At 39.4% G+C, this 23,881-nt stretch overlaps 1 protein-coding gene across 2 annotated transcripts in view; it reads left to right on the top strand.

Moving 5' to 3' along the window:
• Nucleotides 1-23,881, top strand: part of slit3 (slit homolog 3 (Drosophila)) — a 566,711-nt gene that overhangs the window by 398,360 nt on the left and 144,470 nt on the right. For both annotated transcript variants that reach the window (XM_028812973.2, XM_051933851.1), the window contains one exon: nucleotides 10,659-10,730. In XM_028812973.2, the coding sequence (XP_028668806.1) occupies nucleotides 10,659-10,730 (72 nt within the window). The remainder of the gene's footprint in view (nucleotides 1-10,658; nucleotides 10,731-23,881) is intronic.

Here is a 23,881-nt window from a genome sequence, read left to right as displayed (position 1 = left end):
GCGAGAGTCGGCTGAGGAGCCGAGAAAGGCGGACAAAAGAGGGCGAGAGAGGCGGATGAGGGGCCGCGAGAGGCGGACAAGACCACAGAAAAAAGGAGTGAGCACAGGAAAAATGGAGAAATGAGGCGCAAAGAGCACCGAAAAAAGGAAAAGGCACATAAAAAAGTATTCAAACGCAAGCAAAGCACGAAACACATTGCACACGAAACTAGACCCAAAAAAAAAAAAAAAAAAAAAAAAGAGGCTCGCGCACAACAGCAAGGCAAACCCCCCCCCCCCCCTACAGGCACCGGACGGGACACACACCAAGAGGGGGATTCAATAAGCCCATGGAACACAAAAAAAAAGAACACAAAACCACCCCACAGACCCTACAAGCAAGGGACGGGACACACACAAAGAGGGGGATTCAAACAAGACACAGGAACACAAAAAGAAAGAAGATGCTCGCGCAACAACAATCCTCACCCCCCCCCCCAACACACACACATCCATAAGAAGTGACACCCAAAGCCACATATTCTAAAGTGAACGTCAACACCTTCACACTAGACAGCATAGGTGTCAGCATTGGTGGATCTCCTTACAATAAAGCACTATTAACCGTTCAACTGCAGAAAAGGAAACATATTAACAGTGACTGCGATCCTCCTTATTACTTATCCATATTTCGTATGCTGAGAAAGAAACAAGTCATGAATACACGGTCACGGGTACAAAACGAAAAGGAAATAATAACAGGAACAAACACACGAACACGAAAGAAACAACAAAATAGACGGCTATGCAGCATAGGTGGATCTCATTACAATAAGGCACTATTAACCATTCAACCGCAGAAAAGGCTCCATATTAACAGTGAGTGCAATACTCCTTATTACTTATCCATATTTCTAAAAGAAAAAATGTCTCGACTCCAAAAACGCAAAGCTGAACTAAAGCTTCTAACTAACGATGTACCTAAAAGTAAAAACTTTATGAACTGCGTTAGATCCTACAATAGTTCATTTGCTTTTAGTAAATATCAGGCCACTAAAAGGCAATGGCCCATACTGCTTTCGCATATGTGCACAAATACTGCATCGCATTGGAACAGTGCACCCTGAAACAAATCAACAACGCAAATATGCACAAATCTACATCCTAGATTCACATTACGCAATCTATCAATCAAAGTGCTGCATCGCAACAGGCACGGATTCAAAACGAAACACCTCCCGTCTCAGACATACGTTAATGGCAGCGAAGGCTACAACGGGCTTCTCACACAGCACAGGCAAATCGATTACAGCTCCAAAACAACACGTCCCAAATACCACACATGCAACAACGCGCCTCTCAAACGGCACAAGGAAAACATACACCAGGAAAATTCATTCGGATTAATGAATGTCATTTGCAATCATTGTCATTCAGTTCACTTCCCTGAAGAAACAACTGGCAATACAAGTTATACATTTACACGTTGTTGTCAAAAGGGTCAAATTAGACTGCCTTCTTTACATTCATATACTGAATATCTACAGAAGCTTATAACTAACGATGTACCTGAAAGTGAAATCTTTATCAACTGCATTAGATCCTACAAATCGGTATGCACTATGAACATTAACGGTGGCACTGCACGTGACATCCGTCTTGAAAAAATGTTGTTTATTGATGAATGTTCAATGGCATGAAGTCACTTACTCAACACCATTCATAAACTTCTACAAACGTTTATGAATAATAATATTCGATTTGGAGGAAAGGTACTTTTATGAGGAGGAGATTTTAGACAGTGATTAGCTATTCTTCCAGATGCCATGCACTCAGCTATTGTTCAGTGCACCTTAAAATACGCAGACAATTGGCATTACTTTCAAAAGATACAGTTAGTAAAAAAGATACGATGTCCAGAACCAGATCATAACAATTGCTTATTACAACTGAGAGATGGTACACTCACCAATACAGATGGACTTCAGCCACATATTATTACAATTCCTCAAGCCTTTATCTGCGACGACTTAGTTACAGAGACATTTGGAACAGCAATCTAATTAGACCAAATGCCCCTTTTAACACAACGCACTATATTATGTCCAAAAAATATTAATGTGGAAAACATAAATACCCAAGTCATTCCATTACTTCCTGGAGAGACACAACTCTTTCTAAGCTCTGACAAACTTGACTCTGATCACAACAATAACCATCTTAAATGACCTTACAAGTTCTGAGCTGGAATTACCTTTTACACTTAAACGGCGTGTACAAAGAAATTTTCAAATAAACCTTTACACTGTGCCACACACTTTATTGTTTGCTTTCTATTTGCATCATCTACACCGTCACACTATTCTATATCTCATTCATACATCACGCTCTTTGTCATTCCCAACACCAGGGGTTGGCGAGCGAAGCGAGCAGGGGGGCGGAGCCCGCTAGTCATCCTAGAAACTGCAGAAGCAACACTGGACAGAATACCAGATAGATGTCTGAATTTGAATTAACCTTCCAATTAAGTGTGCAATTGTTTTGACACATTCATGCACTCATTTGACAGTGCTGAAAGAAGACAATCCTGTACAGTTAGGTCCATAAATATTTAGGGATTGTGTTAAAAAAATGCTATAGTTATCTCGCATTTTTATGCAATCGTTTTGTTCACCCCACTGAATTAAAGCTGAAAGTCTGCACTTCAACTGCATCTGAGTTGTTTCATTTAAAATTCATTGTGGTAATGTACAGCAGTGGTCCCCCAACCTTTTTGACAGCAAGGACCACCTTATTAGATGCAAATTTTTCCACGGACCAGTCGGTTTAGTTGGGGGGGGGGGCAGTTTTATACACAATTTACATAACATTTCTATAATTATTAAAGTTATTAAGCAGTTCGCATACGTTTGCAATCTGAGATTTTTCTTCTTTTTTTGCATATAACAAAGACATATGCTTTACATTTGCCAATCCAACTGATTGCACATCACAAACATTAACACTGCAATCTTTTTTTCGTGTCTGACGTTTCTATAGGAGGGTGACAATGGGTTAAATTCCAATGGATGTTTTTCAAATGTTGACAAGCAATAAGCAAAAGGAATCAATGAAAACCACAGACAACAAAAACAGCAAAAAAAAAAAAAAAACAGTACGAGGAAAGTTCGAAGAAAGAGATTTTTTTACAATGTTTCTGTTTGGGGATCGTTGTGCAAACGTGCACATCTGAGCTGCGACCACAGATCTAACTGCTCTGTGGATGATTCGTTCAAGCATTTCAAGGTCACTTCGTTGTAATGAAAGCATCTGTTGAATGTACTTCGTAGTAACATGACTTCTATAGACTCATGTCATATGGGGAAACTGTCGGGACCATAAAAATACTTTGTTGTAATAGTCTCTCACCTCGGTCTCTCTCCTCTCTCTGCACCGCTGCAAAGCCCCGCCCGCCAAGCGTTCTGAAAAGTTTGAGTGAGTCGCCGTTGCCGGCAGTTCTCTCGCGGCCTGGCTGTCAGACGGCTGCGGACCGGTAGTGGGCCGCAGACTGGGGGTTGAGGACCCCTGATGTACAAAACCAAAATTAGAAAAAAGTTGTCTCTGTCCAAATATTTATGGACCTAACTGTATAACACCCAGTCCAGGTTCTCAGTAACTCTCCACTACTATTATCAATCAGTCAATAGATCTTTGTTGACAGAGTACATATTCACAAGGTGCATTTCAAAATAAAAATAAATACTTACAGCTATATTCACATTTACTGACTAAAGTGTACATTAGTAAAGATCAAACACTAATATACTGGAGAAGAGAAACAGTCTAAAATGACAATTTGCAAGAATTAAGGTAGGTACATTTGTTACAGAAGAATAGGAGACAAACAAGAGGAGACCATTTGCTCCATCAGGCTCGCTGTTTAATTAACAGCTAAGCTTTCCAATATCTGATTCAGATACTTCTTAAAGATTGGCAAGGTTTCTGCTTCAATTTCGTGTCTGAGTAGTTTGTTCCAGATTCCCATAACTGTGCTTCTTGGCTTTGGCCCAAAATACAATTCCCCTTACTTTGCACGGATGTCCTCGATTATGTTATTCACTGTTAAGCTGAAATAATCCTAAAGGACCTACCTCATCAATGCCTTTCTGAATTTTGAAGACCTAATTAGGTCCCCACACAGTCACCTCTGCTTGAGACTAAACATGTTTAATTCCCAGAGTCTGTCAGAGTACAATATGTCCTTAAGTCCAGTGATGGACCTGGTCACTCTTCTGCACAGTTTCAAGTGCTGCTATATCTTTTTTGGAGTGTGTTAACAAGAATTGCACACACTAATCCAGATTTGGTCTCACTAGTGTGTTAAATAGTCTGAGCATAATGTCCCTCAATGGAATGAAGTAAGGTGATTGTTACAGACAAATAGGTTTAAATGAAACAAAATGAGAGGAATCTTTAAGTGAGATGTACATGAGTCCACCAGTGGAGTTTTACAAACACACCAAGGGAAAGAAGTAGTTCCAGAGAGTAACAATCATACAGACAAATGAGTGCTGTCTAAAAGCTGAAAAATGGGTCTTGGGAGTTGGGGTTGGTAAGAAGCAAACAGCAATGAAAAGTAAACTTTGGTGTTGAAATTAAGTTTTATATCTCAGAAACAGAGTTTTTACCATAATTTAAAACCGCAAAGATAGTGAGCATAGTTCAGAAAGACAAAAGGAGATGTGCTCATTCTAAGAAGCGAGGCAGCAGCCTCTTGAACTTTTTTTTTTTTGTTCTTTATTTTTTTTTGTCTTATACGATTTCTCGTATTAGAAATTTGTTAGTTTTCGCATACCCCTTGGGGTTAGAGCGCAGGGTCAGCCATTGTACAGCGCCCCTGGAGCAATTACAGGTTAAGAGTCTTGCTCAAGAGCCCAGTAGAGTAGGATCTCTTTTGGCAGTGACGGGGATTCGAACCGGCAACCTTCAGGATACCAGTGCAGATCCTTAGCCTCAGAGCCACCACTCCGCCCTTGTTGCATTTGTTAGCAGGCATCAAGCTGAAATAGGAAGATCATTTAAAAGTGGATTGCAAAAATTCATCTGAGAGGTGATGAAGCCATAACACTATTTCCGCACTTACGAATTCTAACTGTAAGAATCTTCCTAAACTGTCTCCCACAAGAGGATTTGATACTGTAGAAAGAGATTGATTTATTGCCCGCCTGAATAATGTTGAGTATTTTTTCCAATTAATTTATTGTGAACTTAATATGCTGATGCATGTAGCATTAAACATCTTAGACAGTACAGTAATGCCACACATCTAAGAGCCCAAAGATCAGACTCCAGGTTTATCTCTTTGTTTATGTAGAGATTTTTTGTTCTCTCCAAGTCTTTGTGTTTTGTCCACATTCTCTGGTTTCTTCCTTCTTCCTAAAGACATGCAAGTAAATTGAAGTATGTGCAAAATTTGATGTCCAATGGTCTAGTAACCATTTGAGTTTTTTTGTGCTTTCCATGTGATCTTGTCATTGTAATCTCTGATCCAAAGAGAACTCGAAAATCAAAAATGGAAAATAAATAAATAAAAACATTCTTAAAAATTGGTTTTAGATATAATCTTGTAACTTGCTGTTCAGCGTAGCATATATTCCCTTGCTAAGAGAGATAAAACTCAAAGAGATATTGTATTCTTCCCAGAAGTCAAGATCCCAACTACAGCTTCTTACAAAGATTATAAGATTATGGCCAACATGAAGGGGAACAATCTTTTACTGTCAAAAAAGCAAGTAATGGCAATGCAGTATTATGCAGTGTGAAACTAGGGGTCGCTGTTGCCCCGTAAAACCACAGACAATACATCCAAACACCAGGTAAAAGTCCCAGTAATATTTTTATTATTATAATAATGTGCACAAAGCACCTCCACCTCCACAATACTCAAAACAATAGTCAATAATCACAATAATAATCAACAATAAATCCTCCTCTCCACCCAGCAGCTCCGTCAAACTTCCTCCCAACTCCGGCTCTCCTGTTGGGTTTCCCACAGTCCTTTAAATAGTCCTTGACCCGGAAGTGCTTCTGTCCTTCAGTCCATGTGATTCCATAGCATTTCCGGGTCAGATGGAAACTTATTTTTCTTCAGCCCGAAAGTACTTCAGTTCTTCCGTCCCCGTGACTAAGGAGTACTTCCGGGCTATAGGGAAAATAACAATCCCTGTGCCTCCCTGCTGCGTCCCTTGGCGGCACCCACGGTATCCAGCAGGGCTGTGCAGCCGAACTCCATTTTCCATGATGCCCTGCAGGGATCCGGGGCACCTCCATGTTGCAGGAAGGACTCCATTTAGCGGCCTGGGGGTGCTGGCCGGGATAAACTGCCGGCCGTCTCTCACAGCAGTATGCATACTCCTACTGAAATAGCCAGTAAGTCACACTTCAGAAGGTGAGATACATTACAAACACATAAAGCAATACAAGATGCCATTTAAAGGTGACATTTATTGTTCCATATGCTTAAAGCAGCAGAGTTAAGATTTGCTAAAAGCCCTCCAAAAACAATTTACTGCTACAGTATATAGTATAGGCTTGTTGAATCCCCCTATTGGTGTGTGTCCCGTCCGGTGCCTGTAGGGGTGGGGTGGGGTGGGGTGCCTTGCTGTTGTGCGTGAGCGTCTTCTTTTTTTTTGTGTGCTAGTTTCGTGTGCAATGGGTTTCGTGCGGCGCCTGCGTTTGACTACTTTTTTCTGTGCTTTTTCCTTTTTTCTGTGCTCGCGGCGCCTCATTTCTTTGACTCCTTTTTTCTGTGCTCACTCCTTTTTTCTGTGGTCTTGTCCGCCTCTCGCGGCCCCTCATTTCTTGGGACGCCTGCGCAGTACGTCTTTTTGCGGCTACGGCCCATGGCCGGATGTCCCTGCGTCCATCCGGTTTAGCATTCTCGGTTAGTAATATGGATATTTATAAAATGTGAGAACTGGGCTTTGATGGTGTACTTAAGTGTATTCCAAATCCTGAAGATGTGTGCTATTTTAAGTGGTATCTCTCAACATATCAAGCTCACATGGCATGTGTGTAAATGTGTCTTACAACAGACTGGTGTCCTGTTCAGGACTGTTTGCTAACTTAAGACTGATTGTGCCAGATCATGGTTTAGCTTCCAAAAAACATGTAGTAGAGCAAGTGAACTTAGAAGATGGACAGATGATAATTGAATTGACTTGGTCAGTTATAGAAATTGAAATGGCACCATCCTGCATTACATTTCAATCTCACAAACACTAGACCACGCTATTTATCTCATTGTACTTGATCAATGTGTGATTTTCATCAAGGATAACTTTGTTTTTGAAAGCTTTAAATTTTCCATACCCACTCTCTCTGTAACTGGACCATTATAGCGACCCACCTCCTTTTGTTCATGCGGAATTCCTCCAAAGATTTTGATTTCCTCCTGCCATTACAAGAACACGCTGTCAAGGTGATTAGCAAGTCTGAATTATGTGTGCTTGTGAGTGCTGACATCTTAACAAGGGTGGACTTCGTTAGCCAAATTAAATCATAGAAACATTCTATCTCTACTAACTTTCCATCAGAATAAAAATTGAGTAAAACTAAATGCTGTTGCTTTAAGCATGTAGTGGCCTTTATTTTTTTGCTTTTCCCATTGTACACAGAAGGTAATGCAAAAGAAAACCAAACCTGGTTTACAAAACAATCAGAAGAAGAGTAAGACATGTTGAATCCTACAAAATAAAAAAATAATTCAAATGATACATTGACAAAGAAAAATAAAGACATCAGGGAGAGATGTGGAGGGCACCAGGGAGAGAAAGCTAGAGGACAAGAGATTAGTAGATTAATCTTGCTAAGTAGCTTTAATCAGAGCATTTTTAAGGGGGAGAGGAGGAAGGGACATGGCCATTTCCCTCAATTAGCAATTTGCATGCTGTAGATAATATCCTCACGTAAGAACCAATTACACGCTGTTATGGACACACACCATTCACATTACATGCACCACAACACATTCTGATAAACTGTACAATACAATACAAGCCAGCAACAAGGAATGCTTATGCATCTTCCAACTGACTCCTGAAAAAATAGAAATAATGAACATCAACTTTTACTTTGCTTTGCCAGAATGTTCCAGTGAGTCTAGCAGAGTATGGAAAACCCTGGACACCTGTGGTTCAAGTAGAGAAACTGTAAATGTTGGGCAGTAGCATTCTACTGTCAGACAACATCCTCAGTCTGTGTCAGCACTTCTCCACCCTTCCTGAAGACATCCTGTGTGCATCACTGCCTTCCTTTTATGACCCACCTGATGGTTTGCCAGAATCTTTTTGAGCCCAACTGATAGTCTTTTGTCATGGTCTCTCCAAACTTCTCTCACGCCCAGGTTTCTGCTTCCCTGACTGCCAAGGCCACACTCCTTTTGGCCTCTCAGTACCTCTCTGCTGCTTAGGAGTCTCCCATGTTAACCATACACGGAAGGCCTCCTCTTTCAGCCTGATGGCATCCCTCACCTCTGCTGTCCACTATTGGGGTCTTTGAGTTGCCACCCTAAGAGGCACCTATGGCCTTCAGGCTGCAGTTTTTTGCAGCTGCTTCCACAATGGAGGCCCATTCAGACTCTATTTCCCCAGCCTCCCCTGGGATGCAGGAAAAGAGGTTGGAGTTGAAAGTTGTCTGGACAGGAGCCTCCCCCAGATGTTCCCAGTCCACCCTCACTGCTTGCTTGGGCTTTCCAAGTTTTTCCGTGCCTCCCAAGTCCCCACCATCTGACCTAACTCACCACCAGATGGTGATTTATTGACAGCTATGCCTCTCTCTTCACCCAGGTGTCCAGAACAAATCTGATGATATGATTATGAAATTGATCATAAATTCTTTGGCCTAGGGTGTTATGGTACCATGTACACTTATGAGCAACCTTATGTTTTAAACATGGTGTTCATTATGGACAATCCATGCTATTCACAGAAATCCAGTAACAAAACATCACTTGAGTTTAGATCAGGGAGGCCGTTCCTCCCAATCACCCCTCTTCAGGTATCTCCATCAATACCCACATGGGCGATGAAGTCTCCCAGCAGAACTATGGAGTCCCTAGCTGGGACCCTTCCCAAGATCCCCTGCAGTGACTCCAAGAAGGCCTGGTAGTCCGAACTGACATTTGGTGCATAGACATATGGCAGTCAGAGTCCTTCGGCCACACAGAGGCAGCCCTCTTGTTGTCTGAGCCAAACTCCAACACAGCATCAGCCAGGCAGGGACTCAATAAGAAGCCCACTCCCACCTAATGCCTTTCCCCCTGGGAAACTCCAGAGTAAAGGAGAGTCCAGCCTACATTTGTATATTTGGGTTCCAGTCTGTTAAGGCCTCTGCCTTTGACCACTGCCCAGATGACATTGCACTCAGCACCTATTACTCCTTCAGGTGGTGGGCCCACAGGAAGGCAGTCCCACGTTACATTTTTGGGCTGTACCCAACCGGCCCCATGGTAGAAACGGCAGCCAGGCACACACTTGCAGGCACTTCACCCAGTCCTTGCCCCAGGAGGTGCCTCAGTTAACCCCATACTGGGTGGTGTACTTTTTTTGTCTTTATAGAGCTGGATTATTAGGGGTAGTGAATTGCTGTTTGTCTAACCTCTTACCTGGGACCAGATTTCCTCGGGTGGCCCTAGCAGGAGCTTCTGCTCTGGACAACATAGCTCAAATAGAATATATCATCTGCAAATATCTTCACAAGTTATGGTGAAATTCCTATTATACTCTAAATATTTTTAAACCTTTTACATTTTTATTACCCGTAATATGATGATTTGTCGATGTTTTCTGTTATTTGTGTAATGCATTGGTTTTTGCCTTTTCAGATGTTTTAAATGTTGTAAATTCATAAGTAAAATTTCAGGTAAAATACTAAATAAAAATATGCGACATGAAATTCTTTAATCAGCTTGATAAAATGGTTTCATTTACAGAGTGCATTGTTCTCACATGTTCACTTGTGACTGATATTAGAACTCCCTGCCACACTTTTTTTTTTAAACCAGTGCTAGAATTCCTCTAATAGAAATTGCAGCTGCAAGTGAACTAAGAATTAGGATTTCTAAAGTGAAATTTGCTACCCTCTGACCACTGTGTTTTTTTAAGTGATCCTCAACCCAATACCAGCATATTACATAAAACATAGTGAGCTGGTCCATTAAGAGTTTACATTTTGAATAAGCTATTTAACTTTAATTCACCACAAAGAAACAAGATCAAAGAATAAACACTGGTGCAATAAAGTCCTATATTTTTTGAGACTGAACTCCTCGTTTTGTTGAATTTGTGCCACTGTTAGCTGAGAGTTGAAACAAATATCCAACTCAAAACATGTTCAGTTAATGCCAGATGCTGGAATCTAATTACAAAGTGGTGAGAACAAAAACCAGCAGCCACTGAGGGGTCCTCAAGGTCTGACTCTAAGAATATATCAGGATGGCAGATGTTTCTGACAGGGTGACCAGTTAAGTTTTTTGTTCTTTTTTTGAAATGATCCTAGTGAACCTTTCTCTTAATCCTTGTCTGTAGTCAAGATCCTCAGTGATGTAAGATGGTGTTATGTGCTCAGGCACTGCCATGTTCCATCAGTACCAATGATGTTTAAATGATTAACTGTCTTTTTTATCTTTCTCTCCTTTTTAGCACTCTCAACAACAACAACATCACCCTCATCCCTCTTTCCAGCTTTAACCACATGCCAAAACTTCGGACTTTGTAAGTAATTATCATCATAAAAAATTAAGATAAAAAAATTGTTTTTAATAGCATCCTTCAGTAACAGTAATGGTCATTCCTTCCAAATCTATTTAGCTTTATTTCATTCTAGCAATGATGCATACAGTGTTGCTGGACAACAGGCCTGTACGATGTCTTAAAGTGTTCACATCATCATTTCCAAACAATACCATTGCCTCAGGTTTGAGGAGCTGCTTGTGGATTACAAATAATTAGCTAGGAATCTCACATGCCTCCTGCAGGAAATATGAGTGCCATCCATTCATCCATCCATCATCCAACCCGCTATATCCTAACACAGGGTCACGGGAGTCTGCTGGAGCCAAACCCAGCCAGCACAAGGCAGGAAACAAACCCCAGGCAGGACGACGGCCCACCGCAGATTATGAGTGCCTGATAGCTTTTATGTGAGGCACATAAAAACCAAAAAAAAAAAGTGACAGCTGCCATTTGCCATTTTGAAAAGATTTCTGCAAATATTTGGAGCAAATAGATGATTTTTATTTACATTGACGATGTGGCTAGCTAATCAGCAATGAGCACTATCATCAACCATCATTTCAGCCCTACTGGGCAAAGGCTTCATCCCCGTAAAACTCAATTAAGCAGGTTTCAGAACGTTATGTTTATCTATCTATCTATCTATCTATCTATCTATCTATCTATCTATCTATCTATCTATCTATCTATCTATCTATCTATCTATCTATCTATCTATCTATCTATCTATCTATCTATCTATCTATCTATCTATCTATCTATCTATCTATCTATCTATCTATGCAAATGTATTCAATGAATAGATTATCTTAGGAATTCCATGCTTGCTAATGAAAAGCATCCAGATGCCCCTAGATAGGAATGTGGGGTAAAGGTTATACTCTTCTGTATTTGCCCTGTCCAATCTATTCTCATATTTTAAACCACTTATTTAAAGAGTAGTGTTTGCCAGAAGTTTCCTATTAGTAGCACATTACTTTTCTGAAAGAGTTTTTTTATAAATGGATATTTTATTTCTGTTTTTTTTTTCAAGGAACCACTTCTACAGTGTGATTTCTTGCCCACCAATGTAAACTTTCTTATTTTATTTTTTATTTTTTTTGGCTAATGTGTATAGCACATACTATGTGTGTGGTTGGAGACAGTTTATATTGTATATAGAATCTTGCAAAGATTCTTTCCTCTAGAAGATCCTATCTCATCTTGCATATTCTACTAGTTTCATTACTAAACTGAGGTGGTTACATGACCATATAACTGCACCTGTTTTTTGATAATGGACAAAAACAGATACCTTTACCCTCTAAATTGAACTGTGTCATGTCATCAACACTTTTTTCACCATTTTTGTCCTTGTTTTTCTTCTTCTAATCTCCAACCACTGTCCATGAGGTATCAGTATTAGATTTGTGTTTGAAAGGAAGCAATTCAACCCACATAAACTTAAAGCTGAAACAAAACTTTCTTAAGACAATAGTCAAAGACTTCCAGGATGCAAATCAGTGAACTGTTTTTACCCACTCCACAGAACTCCAGACTATTCTTAACCTTTTTTTGACAAGATCAACAAGAATCTAGAATTTCTCCTCAATACTTGTAAGCCAGGGTCCTCCAACAAAATGTCCCTGGGCAGGTAACCTATAGTAAAATTAATTGCAGTAATTCTCACCTACAGTAAAAACTCTCAATACATTGTATCACTGTGGAATTAAGAAGATTCTCTGTATTAGCTGTGAGGACTGCCACATCAGTTACACTGCCCTCATCAAGGTAAAGATTAATAGCATTGAAATCCTAATCATGCAGAAGCAGCTCTTTTAGAGTGACCTCTGTTTTAGAATGCCCAAACCTCCATCCTTTCAGAGAAGTCCTTTATGTTATCAACTCTCAACAGAAGAACACTTGTTGAAAGGTAATGAAGAGTCTTTGAAGTGACCAGAAGATAAAAATCATGTCAGGGATCTGGCATCATCACAGGCAAGGGTCACAATTCGAAAAAAAAGAAACCAAACTGAACATCTGAATCAAAACTCACATACAAAGTCAAAGCCAAAATAAAGTCCTAAGATCTTATCAGAAGTTCCTTTTGTCTTCCACTACTGTAAACAGAATTCATAGAGATGGAAATTGATCTGATGCTTATGCTTCACATTTAAATTTTAAATAGAAGAGACCCAATGAAGTCACATGTCATGTGACTGCTTTGTCATACGACTAGCAGTGGGTGTTGCTGCTGTTATTAACATGTCTCCCTTCATGAAAGGTAAGCATCAACCTGGCAGTAACCATCGCAGTTAGTGCGACAGTGTTTTCTGATTGGTACTATTCAAGTCATAAAATGATTTCTTCAAAATGTCACATATATTTGTCTCCTTCTTTTTTGCCCGGTGCTGCGTTGACATTGTGCACCAGAAGGCGTGAGCTTATTCAGTGCAAGTATGAACACGCAGGTGACCAGTTGCTTGTGCTATAACATGCTTGACTTGGCGGCGATCAACGCACATGTACTGTATAAGGCATGCATGGGGACCACTGAGAAAAGAAGAGTGTTCATGGCTCACCTTGCAGAGGAGCTTCGCCGTTGCTTCTTACAAGAAAAGGCAATGGATAAAGCAAAAGAGGATGCAACATCGACCCGCTTCTGTTCCAAGATCGCCGCTTCCCCATCCCCTTCAGTTTAATAGTAACCACACCACAGAGAGAAGTATGTACATTGCAACAGGTACACACGTCGTAAACGTAGAAAGGACGGTCCTTGGATGTGTGGGGACTGCTAACATTTGAATCTGATGATTGCAAATAGCTTGGAACTGACCTCTCTGTACTATTTTTTCCTCTGCATGTCCTGGAGTACAAAAGAAACAGTACCATGCACCAAAATGTGACGACTGCATGGGCAAGATCGAAAAAAAGCAAAACACTGTCATTGATTACAAGCACAAGAAGGCATGCGAATGAATATGAATAATATGAATAATGTTGCATCAGTGCCACAATGTTTTCCGAAATGTACTATACAGGTCATACAATGTGTTATTCCAAATATCATATATACCTATGTCTCTGTTTTTTGTCAGTGCGGCTTTGACATCATGGACTATAAGGTGCATACTAATTCAGCGTGAGTAGGAACACTCAATAAAACTGAATAAAAAAAAATTTAAGTGATGGTGAGATACGAAGCAGGCAGATCAGATCAGAGAATTTCCAGTTCCATTGTCTCAAAACACCACTCATATCTACAGTTACTCCCAGTTTCAGATAAAAAGTAACTGCGTCAGATCTGGGGCGGGGGGTGGGTGTTGTATCGTGATCGTGACTGAGAATTAAAATGAAAATAAAAACGCTAACTTTTACAAGTGCTATAAATTTATACCGACTGTTACAGACACAAATCAAATGTATGTTTTTATTGTATAATATTAACAATATGAGCAGCTCACTACTCAAAACGGTAAATTTGCAGGGGAGCTGGTTTCGAACTTGTGACCTCTGGATTATAAATCGGCAGATCTAACCGATGCACCGAAGCTGTCTTATTGTACTTGCACCTTTTGTGAAAGTGTTTGTTTGATATCTGCCCATCAGCCTTCACACATTATATAGTTCTTGTCTACATTTTGTCATTTATTACTAAAACATGAAAAATGTTTCTGTTTTAATGATGTATTTACATAGATTGTTGTAGACACAAAACACACATCTAATTATTCTCCTTACAATTCTGGGTAGCTCAATCCCAGATAATCAATCAAGGCAGGCACTGGGAGAACTTCTTGCCTGTTCTGAGGCAGTGGGGAGATGGTATAGCAGGCTGCTTGCTGCTTGAGCTTATCGACACATTTAGAAGACAAAAGCGGCTGATAGAGAGGTGCGAAGGGATTTAAGGTGGGCTGAATTTACGAGTTTTTTCATTGGTTCTGGTAATTCTAGTGTTAACTTAAGTGTGTTTGTGACTGTGCCCTGTTTTGTCTGGTACCCAATCCAAAATTTCTTCCTGTCTTGTGCCAAATGCTGCTGGACAGGCTTCTCACACCTCACACTCTTTCATTGGAGTAGAAGGGTTTAGAAAGGAGGTGATTGGAAAGTAGACAAAAAAGATCAGGAATGTATAAGGGATATCTACTTAGTTTAATTGTTATTTTTTTATTTTCTCAGTAAAGTATAATATTTGTTAATAGATTTGAAGCAGCCCAATATCAAGACGAAGGTTAACATTGTCAATCAAAACCACACACAGCAGTGCACAGCAGAATGAAATTTTGTATTCCAACCCGATTATGTGCAAGAGTAGACAACAAAAGTACAGTATACACAAATAACAACTAAAATAACAGGATTAAACAACAGAGTATCTCTAGCATATTGCACAGATAGGTTATATGTTGCAATGTATTATCACACTGATCACTGTTTAAGAGTACAATGATTTGTGGAGTGAAACTTTTATGAAATCTGGCAGTTCTGTACTGTATACTTTGGTACCACCTGCCATATGACAGAAGGGCAAACAGTCCATTGTGTACACTGTCTCTGCTACCTCTGTAAAAATAGGTGAAGCTTCCTGTTCTCCTCATGTATTGTAGAAAATGCAGTCAATTCTGACCTCTCTTGACTAGGGAGGAGGTGTGTTGGACCTAAGAGAAATCATTTGTTATCTCCACTCCCAGGAACTTTGTGCTCCTGACTGACTCCTCACTGAAGCTATTAACGGAGTGGGGATTGGTGAGTGGCATGGTTCTTCCTTTGGTTGACAGTAATCTCCTTTGTTTTATCAACATTCAGTGTCAGGATATTGATCTTAGACCAGTCCATGAGCTGTTTGACTTCCTCTCTGTAAGCTATCTCGCATCAATAATGATAAGGCCTTTCATGCCCACTATGTATATTATGTGTAAATAAATAAGTGGTTTAAAATATGAGAATAGATTGGACAGGGAAAATACAGAAGAGTATAACCCTTACCCCACATTCCTATCTAGGGGCATCTGGATGCTTTTCATTAGCAAGCATGGAATTCCTAAGATAATCTATTCATTGAATACATTTGCACAGACAGACAGACAGACAGACAGACAGACAGACAGACAGACAGACAGACAGACAGACAGACAGACAGACAGACAGACAGACAGACAGACAGACAGATAGATAGATAGATAGATAGATAGATAGATAGATAGATAGATAGATAGATAGATAGATAGATAGATAGATAGATAGATAGATAGATACTTTATTAATCATCCCAAGGGGAAATTCACATACTCCAGCAGCAGCATACTGATAAAGAAACAATATTAAATTAAAGAGTGATAAAAAATGCAGGGAAAACAGACAATAACTTTGTATAATATAAACGTTTACCCCACTGGGTGGAATTGAACAGTCGCATAGTGTGGGGGGGGAACAATCTCCTCAGTCTGTCAGTGGAGCAGGAAAGTGACAGCAGTGATCCTGTTTAGTGGATGCAGTGGATTGTCCATGATTGACAGGAGCCTGCTCAGTGCCCGTCGCTCTGCCACAGATGTCAAACTGTCCAGCTCCATGCCTACAATGGAGCCTGCCTTCCTCACCAGTTTGTCCAGGCGTGAGGCATCCCTCTTCTTTATGCTGCCTCTCCAGCACACCACAGCGTAGAAGAGGGCACTCGCCACAACTGTCTGATAGAACATCTGCAGCATTTTATTGCAGATGTTGAAGGACGCCAGCCTTCTAAGGAAGTATAGCCGGATCTGTCCTCTCTTGTACAGAGCATCAGTATTGGCAGTCCAGTCCAATTTATTATCCAGCTGCACTCCCAGGTATTTATAGGTCTGCACCCACTGCACACAGTCACCTCTGAAGATCACGGGGTCTAGGTAGGTCCTGGGTCTCCTAAAATCCACCACCAGCTCCTTGGTTTTGCTGGTGTTCAGGTGTAGGTGGTTTGAGTCACACCATTTAACAAAGTCTTTGATTAGGTTCCTATACTCCTCCTCCTGCCCACTCCTGATGCAGCCCACGATAGCAGTGTCGTCAGCGAACTTTTGAAGAGGGCCTTAATGATTTTTATGTATGGTAGTCACCTTTTGCTATGTTGTATATAGCATTTCTTAAGGTCTTGTTGTCTAGCAGTAAGTAGCTAAACGTTTCACCTAGATGCCCTCGCTCTATATAGTTACAAAATGCTGCCTAACACAAGCTGTATGAAGCATTTATTTGTTGATGAAGATGCCCTCTGTCTGTCTTTAACTGCCACATTTGTGATTTTTTTTCTTCTTTGCCTAATGCTTAAATGTTCAAAGCTGACCTTGCTGTGTTCCCAGGAGAATAGTGATTCACTAATCCTGCTTGACTCTAATTAAACAGAATCAGGAAGAAGCCATAAAGTGAATTTATACAAGGGCATGCTATCTGCTAAACTGCATCTGTGGTTCACTCACAAGCATGCTCTTCATTTTCTTTCTCTCTCTCTCTCTCTCTCTCTCTTTCTCTCTCTGTCTCTCATTGAGTGATTGCTTGCTCTAACTAGATTTATCTGAAATTTAATTTGAGAGCTCCCTTGGAAAGAGCCTATTTTAGTTTCTGTTCCTGTACCTTGTTTGTTTTTCCAATTTTGTAAAACTAGAATGGCAGCAGGGCATTTCATGTCACAAATAATTTGGCTCCCTAAGTAAAATTTCCCAGGTCATTTACATGGATTTTTTTTTTCTAAAAGAGTAATGGTTGAACCAGACAAGACATTATTAACTCTGTTTTTGTGAGCTGTTTAACAGCATTGCATGTGCTTCCGAAACAAAAGTGTGATCTTGACCCACACTTTTTTCTAATGTCCAGGTTGTTTTTACTTATACATGGGAATAACAAACAAATGTGAACAAACACAATAAAAAACAAACAGCAATACTTCATTTGGCTTAACAACAACAGTTTGGTACCCTGACTCAAAGGGGTGTTGAATTTACTTTGCGCTGATGCTTTTTCTTTCAAGCTTACACTCTAAATTGAGCTCCACAGCATAGCAGCAGGTAGGACTGTAACTAAGATGACTCCAGTACTCCAAATACTCCAGTATTTGCCTCTTCTGTCATACTTTAACACTTGCTTGTTTTAGTCTCAGCCTTTGGTTGCCAGATGTTGTGACCACAAAGGAAAACTGTACTGTACAGTATATACACACGATATATCAAAAACGGGGTATACAATATACCACCAAGGCTTGAAGTACACACTGGTACAGAGAACTGAAACATCTCAGTTTTTCTCAGTTGCACACTTTGAGTTTTTGGTGCATTGGACATTTTTTTCAAGTGCACCAGTAAGAGTCAAGCATTTCCATGTTCAATGTTAGTATGTACCAGTGTGCGAAACTCCAAGGGGAACAAACCCCACCTCCCTCACACATCTTAAATCAAATGTTAGTTAATCATGGTGCTTAAACACCACGAGGGTGTTCAGATTTTAGTATATTGCAGTGCATGAAACTTCCCCAAAGCTTTTTAATTGAATAAATCAACCATAAACAGAGAATATCTGAACTTGTGTATATCCACTTGAGCCACTATGTAACTCCATACAAGATCCGGTAATAATGATGGAATATCCATATTAAGTTGCGCTGAATTAGCTACTTAAAGATATTCTAAGCTTCAGAGGAATCAACTGAGGCAGCATATCTTTCTGAACTGTTTTTTCTATAACCAGAAACATTTCTGGAACATTTTCCTGGTATTCTGTTTAAAAAGGTGATTGAGTTTTCAAAGCAGTTGAGAATTAGCAGTCACTCTGTGTATGATCTAGCCATTTTACTATATTTATCTAAATATACACAGCATAAGAATATACCTTCCTGCCTTGATATATGGTTGCGAGACATGGCTATCCAGTGACCTGAGACGAAGACTGGACTCCTTTGGTACTGTCTCTCTCCGGAAAATCCTTCTGTACCGCTGGTTTGACTTTGTGTTGCTCATGGAGTCCCGAATGAGGCACACTGTCTGCATTGTGAGTAAGCGTCAGTTACGGCAGTATGGCCATGTGCTGCGTTTCCCCGAGGGTGATCTGGCACACAGGATCCTCATTGTTGAGGACCCGAGTGGCTAGACCAGGCCAAGGGGTCACCCACGTAACGCCTGGCTGCGGCAGATAGAGGGTCATTTCCAGAGAGTGGGACTGGACCCTGTGTCTGCCTGGGGGGTTGCAAACCGGAGTCCCAAGTTGTTTCGTCGTGTAGTGGGTGCAGCAACACACTGTACCAGTGCATGTTTCCCAACTTGACTTGACTCTGTATAACCAGCACATTTTGTCTCTAATTATTGCACAGTTTACAACTGTTGCATTGCTCACCTTAAAAGTTTTTTTATTTTTAAACAATAGTGTTTTCTCATTCAAATGACATTTTGTAAAAAAATAAATGATATTCTTCAACTAAATGATATTTTGTCATTGCTGATGAATTTTGTTCTATTGCAAAAGTGCACACTTTGCATCACTATAACCAACTGCCTAACCCACATGCTGCAATGGCTCCTAACTTTTTGGTGCTGCGCTTCTGGGTGCAAAATAATTCTCCCAGCCTTCCTCTTCTGCATGCTGTTCGACTGTTGCAATATTATTACATGCAACTATACACAGTAAGACTGAGTTCTTTTTGAACACTGTTAAGTACGAAACTAAAAAAAATTTTAAAAAAATAAAAAGTTACATCTATTGTCAAATCAAATGTCACTCTTTGCATAATTTGAATATATTACACAAAAAAAAAATATTTCAGTGCTGTAGCTGCTGGAATATAAGGTGTTATCAGGCACGGGTAAAACGCATGTCGAAAGAATTCTCAAAGTCCAAAAGTTCGTTTTAAAAATATTTAGTGAAAGTTAAAAGCAAATAATCCACACAAGAATAAAAGGAAAAATATTTACACATAGAATAAAAGCCAAAAAAAAAGGAAAAATGTATCTTCTATAAACTTAGCTTTTCTTGTGTATTATCGTAGTATTTCCCTCCATTTACCCTTTACCTGTTTTCTCAAAGGTAAATGTTCTCGTCAGGTTCGTTATCGGGTTGGTCTACTGTTGCACTTTTAAAAATGAACACACACACACATAGATAAACACACACACACAGATCCTAACCACAACAGTGCCCCATGAATGACACACACACGCTGATTAACACTTAGCACTTTAAACCACACATCAGCCTGTCACTCAGCACTTCAAGAGACTTACTTATTATCGGCACGAACAACATACGATGTTTTAGTGATATCTCAGACCTAAATATTACTTTTGGTCTACAAGAATACATTTAAACATACAAAGACTCAGCACTCTTGACTATAGGCCATTTATCAGCCAAGAATACCTTCTTCTTATCGTACTGTCCCTTCTTTTGAGTGGCACCCTCACTCTCAGCCTTATAAACCTCGCAGCACAGAAATAATGGCAAAAAATCTGGCTACACCAGGTGCTCAAAGAAATCTAACTTATTAATTCAATCACTCTAGACATTAAGACAAAGCATAGAAAGTTAAAAGCAGCATGGTATTTATTACAAGAATAATAATAATACCACTGGAACAAAGAATAATAGAAAATAGGTACTGATAGGAAAGTCTGAATATATATAGTCTTTAGGAAAAGCTTATGAAAAAGTTACAGATGACAAGGATGAATGTCCCAGGGAGGCGTTTGATTTAGCAATCGATGTTCATGATGCCTTTCTGACGACCAATGCCATCTTCGTCTGTTCCTCTTCTTCTCCTCATTCTCTTTGCTTCTTCTCCCTCTTCTCCTCCTTCTCCTCTTCTCCAAACCAAGGCATATTTATTATGAAATGTCAAGCCTTGGTTTCACAACACATGCACCTGATTGGCTGGCTGTCAATGTGATTGATGAATTTTGCTCAAACTCTTTCCCAGATAATAAAGTTCTTTGATATTGCCTCAGTTTCCCTTTTCCAAGGCTGTAAACCACATTCTTATCCCAAATGTCCATCCATAAAGTAATCAATAGCCTGAGGTGTCAGCACAACATCCTTTCCCAGGTAATAAAGTAATTGAGCCACCAGAATGTCTTCCTTTCAATGTTGGAAACAGCTGTTTGAAAGTGAGGTGTAAGAAGACCTGCTTTGATTTGTCGTAATTGTAGTTCATCTCTTGTTTTATCTTGACCAAAATATAATGGAAAATTAAACCAAAATGTACAGATTTTATACACCATAACATCTTGAAAAAAGTTTAGTTATTTTTCTACTTAAACGTTCTTAATTTCTTCTTCTGTATGCCTTAGCATACGGTATGGTACTTAAATAAACAAGTTTTCTTTACGTGTTACTTCACACATTCAAAGAGCCTGTAGGCCATCAAGCACAGTCACGAGCGCGAGCACGTTCACAGTTAAAAACAGTGTGCCTGTACACCTTATACAAGGCAAGGCTGTCACTAACTAACTGAAGAATAATGTTTACTTGAAGCAGTAAGAAAAGGCAAGAATGTACCAATAGAAATCTATTTACGAGGGTTATGTGAACCTTCCATAGATTATGCATTGTCATCTAATAAATATTCATAAATTTTATAGAACTAGGAAAATGGCTCTTACAAGTGCTAAAACTGATAACAGAACAGATGATTGTTTTTTCCTCTCACTACTTTCCACACTGTAGCACTGTAGACACATTATTCTTATTTGTACATCCCCTACAAAGTGAACATGATTCTTTTGGATCTCTTTGTTGTTAGTTTGTGGAATCAATCATTAGAAAAACAGCTTTCTGCCTCTTCAACATGTTCATTCACACAGCATTTGGACCTAATTTGCTTATTCCCGCTGGTCTGTTTTTGGATAACATCTTTGTGAAAGTCACTCTTGTACTCGAGTTCTCTAAGTTACTGCTGTTTTATCTTACAACAGTTCAGCATCTGAGTATGCAAACAAGATCTTGTTTTCCCAATTAAACACAATGGGAAATAACTGCTATATTTCTTTTTTATATGTTGTTATTATAATATGACCTTTTTCAAAGAGTCTTATCAGCAGTGCACATTTTAATTACTGTACTTCTGCCAACATGCAGTTTTACACACAGTCTGCGCTGCAGCTGACTGTTCACTTAACATGCATTGCCTAAATTAATATGGCATAATATTGTTTTGATTCACTTGTAAAGGGAACCGGTCAATCAGTTTATGTTAGTTTTATGTGTCAGTCCTTGACCACATGCCTACACACACTGCCCTCAATTTAACTGCCATTATAGATGAGTCCAGCGTGCTCTGGTATATACCAGTGTCATGTTTTTATTTTTGCTTCTATTTAGCCACAGAATGTACTTTGTCTTGTTTACTTTAAACTATTGCTAGACATTATTAATGTAATTGATACCTGATAAACACACTCACTCTTTTTACACTGCTAATGTAGTATTGAGGAGATGGGGTTAATGTTGAATATATGAAAATGATTAGGTCACGAACAAGATTCCTTGTTTTTTGAACATGCTGTCATGTAGGGTACGTCTTCCTTGTAGTCTGAAATGATCAATTAACAATTATTTATAGTTAGGCATTAACAGTCTATCTGCATTGTCACACTAATGAGGACAAAATACCACAGATCATTGCAAAGATTGTTCATTTCTTTCAGTTGTGTAAGCTAGTGACTCGTGTAAAAGAAAGATGGGTAGGAATGAATTGATTTTCTGTTGTGGAATCTTTCAGACAAAATTAAATTAATCTGGAAATAAATAAATGTATTTTGAAATGTGACAGTAAATAATGACAAAGTAATATTTGAGTGTACATAATTAAATGTTTAATGAAATATGGTTTTGTTGGTTAATTATAAGTATTTATTTCTTCTTTTGTTTATTTCAGTGAAATGGCACATGACATGAATCAAATAAGTTTTGGAAACTAAGCTGTCATTTTCACCCATCAAAATTACGAGGGTGGGTTCTAGCAAGTACCATGTATTGATTGGTGAATCAAACCTGGTACAAACGGAAAGCATAGCTGCGGAAAAAGGCATGTTTGAATATTGGCTGCGTTTAATGTTTTTTAGCAGTCAAGGGTGGTTTTATAATCCTTTATCATGTAGACTACTGGATTATATCACTCGGTAAAAAGAAAGTAGTCTTAGTTGTCAAACTGCTATGTAATGTGTACGTGTAAGGACTCATGAAGTTACAATTTTACAAGTTTTAGGCATTAGGTTGATCCATTTGTTTTTAAGGAAAATGTGTTTATTTCCAGATGTATGCATTACAGTAGAAAAGCAATACAACAATCAAAAACACATTACTAAATACAAAAGATAAAATGTTAATGGAGTCTCTCCAGAAAATCAAAAATTAGCTCATCAATTCTTTTTCCAAAATGTACTTACCTCCCATCCATTCAGTTGCCCTACTCCACTGTTTCTCTTTCAGAGTGGTCTTAGGGCAGGAACTAATCCTTGACATAATCCCAGTCTCTCACAGGGCACTCTTATGCACACAACCGTATTGCTAAATAGTGGGTCAATTTAGAGTTAGCAGTTAACCTAACCTGCAAGACTTGGAAGTGTGGCACTGTGCAAATTTGACACTGACAGCACTAACTACTCCGATACTGAGGAACCCCTGACTTTGTATGTTACATGTCTCTACTGAGGTGTGTAGCTGGGTGGAAAAGTGGTTTATGTTGTTGTGTCACAACTCCATGTTCATGAGTTCCAGATTCTGCCTGTTCACTGTCTTTAGCTCTCATATTCCAAAGTCATGTATTTTAGTTGGGATAATGACTGTTCATTTCCGTGGTATTAGTACAGTAAATGTACGTGTGCCTTATGATGGACTGGCACCCTCTGAAGGATCGGTCCTTTTTGGGACATGACCTAGCTAGGTTAGGTTTCAGCTAATCTGTGTTCGTGAAACTGAATTAATAGGATTTGGAAATGGATGCATGGATGAATTGATGGTGCGTGATTCAAAAGGTTCCATCTTTGCTGAAGAAACCTAGTAGATCATATGATTCCCCTGACATAGATTGATCACCACTGAAACATTGCCATAAATCATCAGTAAATTAATTTCCATATTTCTACAGTTTAATCACTGTCAGGCAAAGGGGTCATTGATCCAACAATGATGGTCCTTACAGTACA

Source organism: Erpetoichthys calabaricus, chromosome 11, assembly GCF_900747795.2.
Source record: "Erpetoichthys calabaricus chromosome 11, fErpCal1.3, whole genome shotgun sequence".
Classification (NCBI taxonomy): domain Eukaryota; kingdom Metazoa; phylum Chordata; class Cladistia; order Polypteriformes; family Polypteridae; genus Erpetoichthys; species Erpetoichthys calabaricus.
The sequence above is the reverse complement of the archived record's forward strand: the minus strand, read 5'-3'. Positions and strand labels throughout refer to the sequence as shown.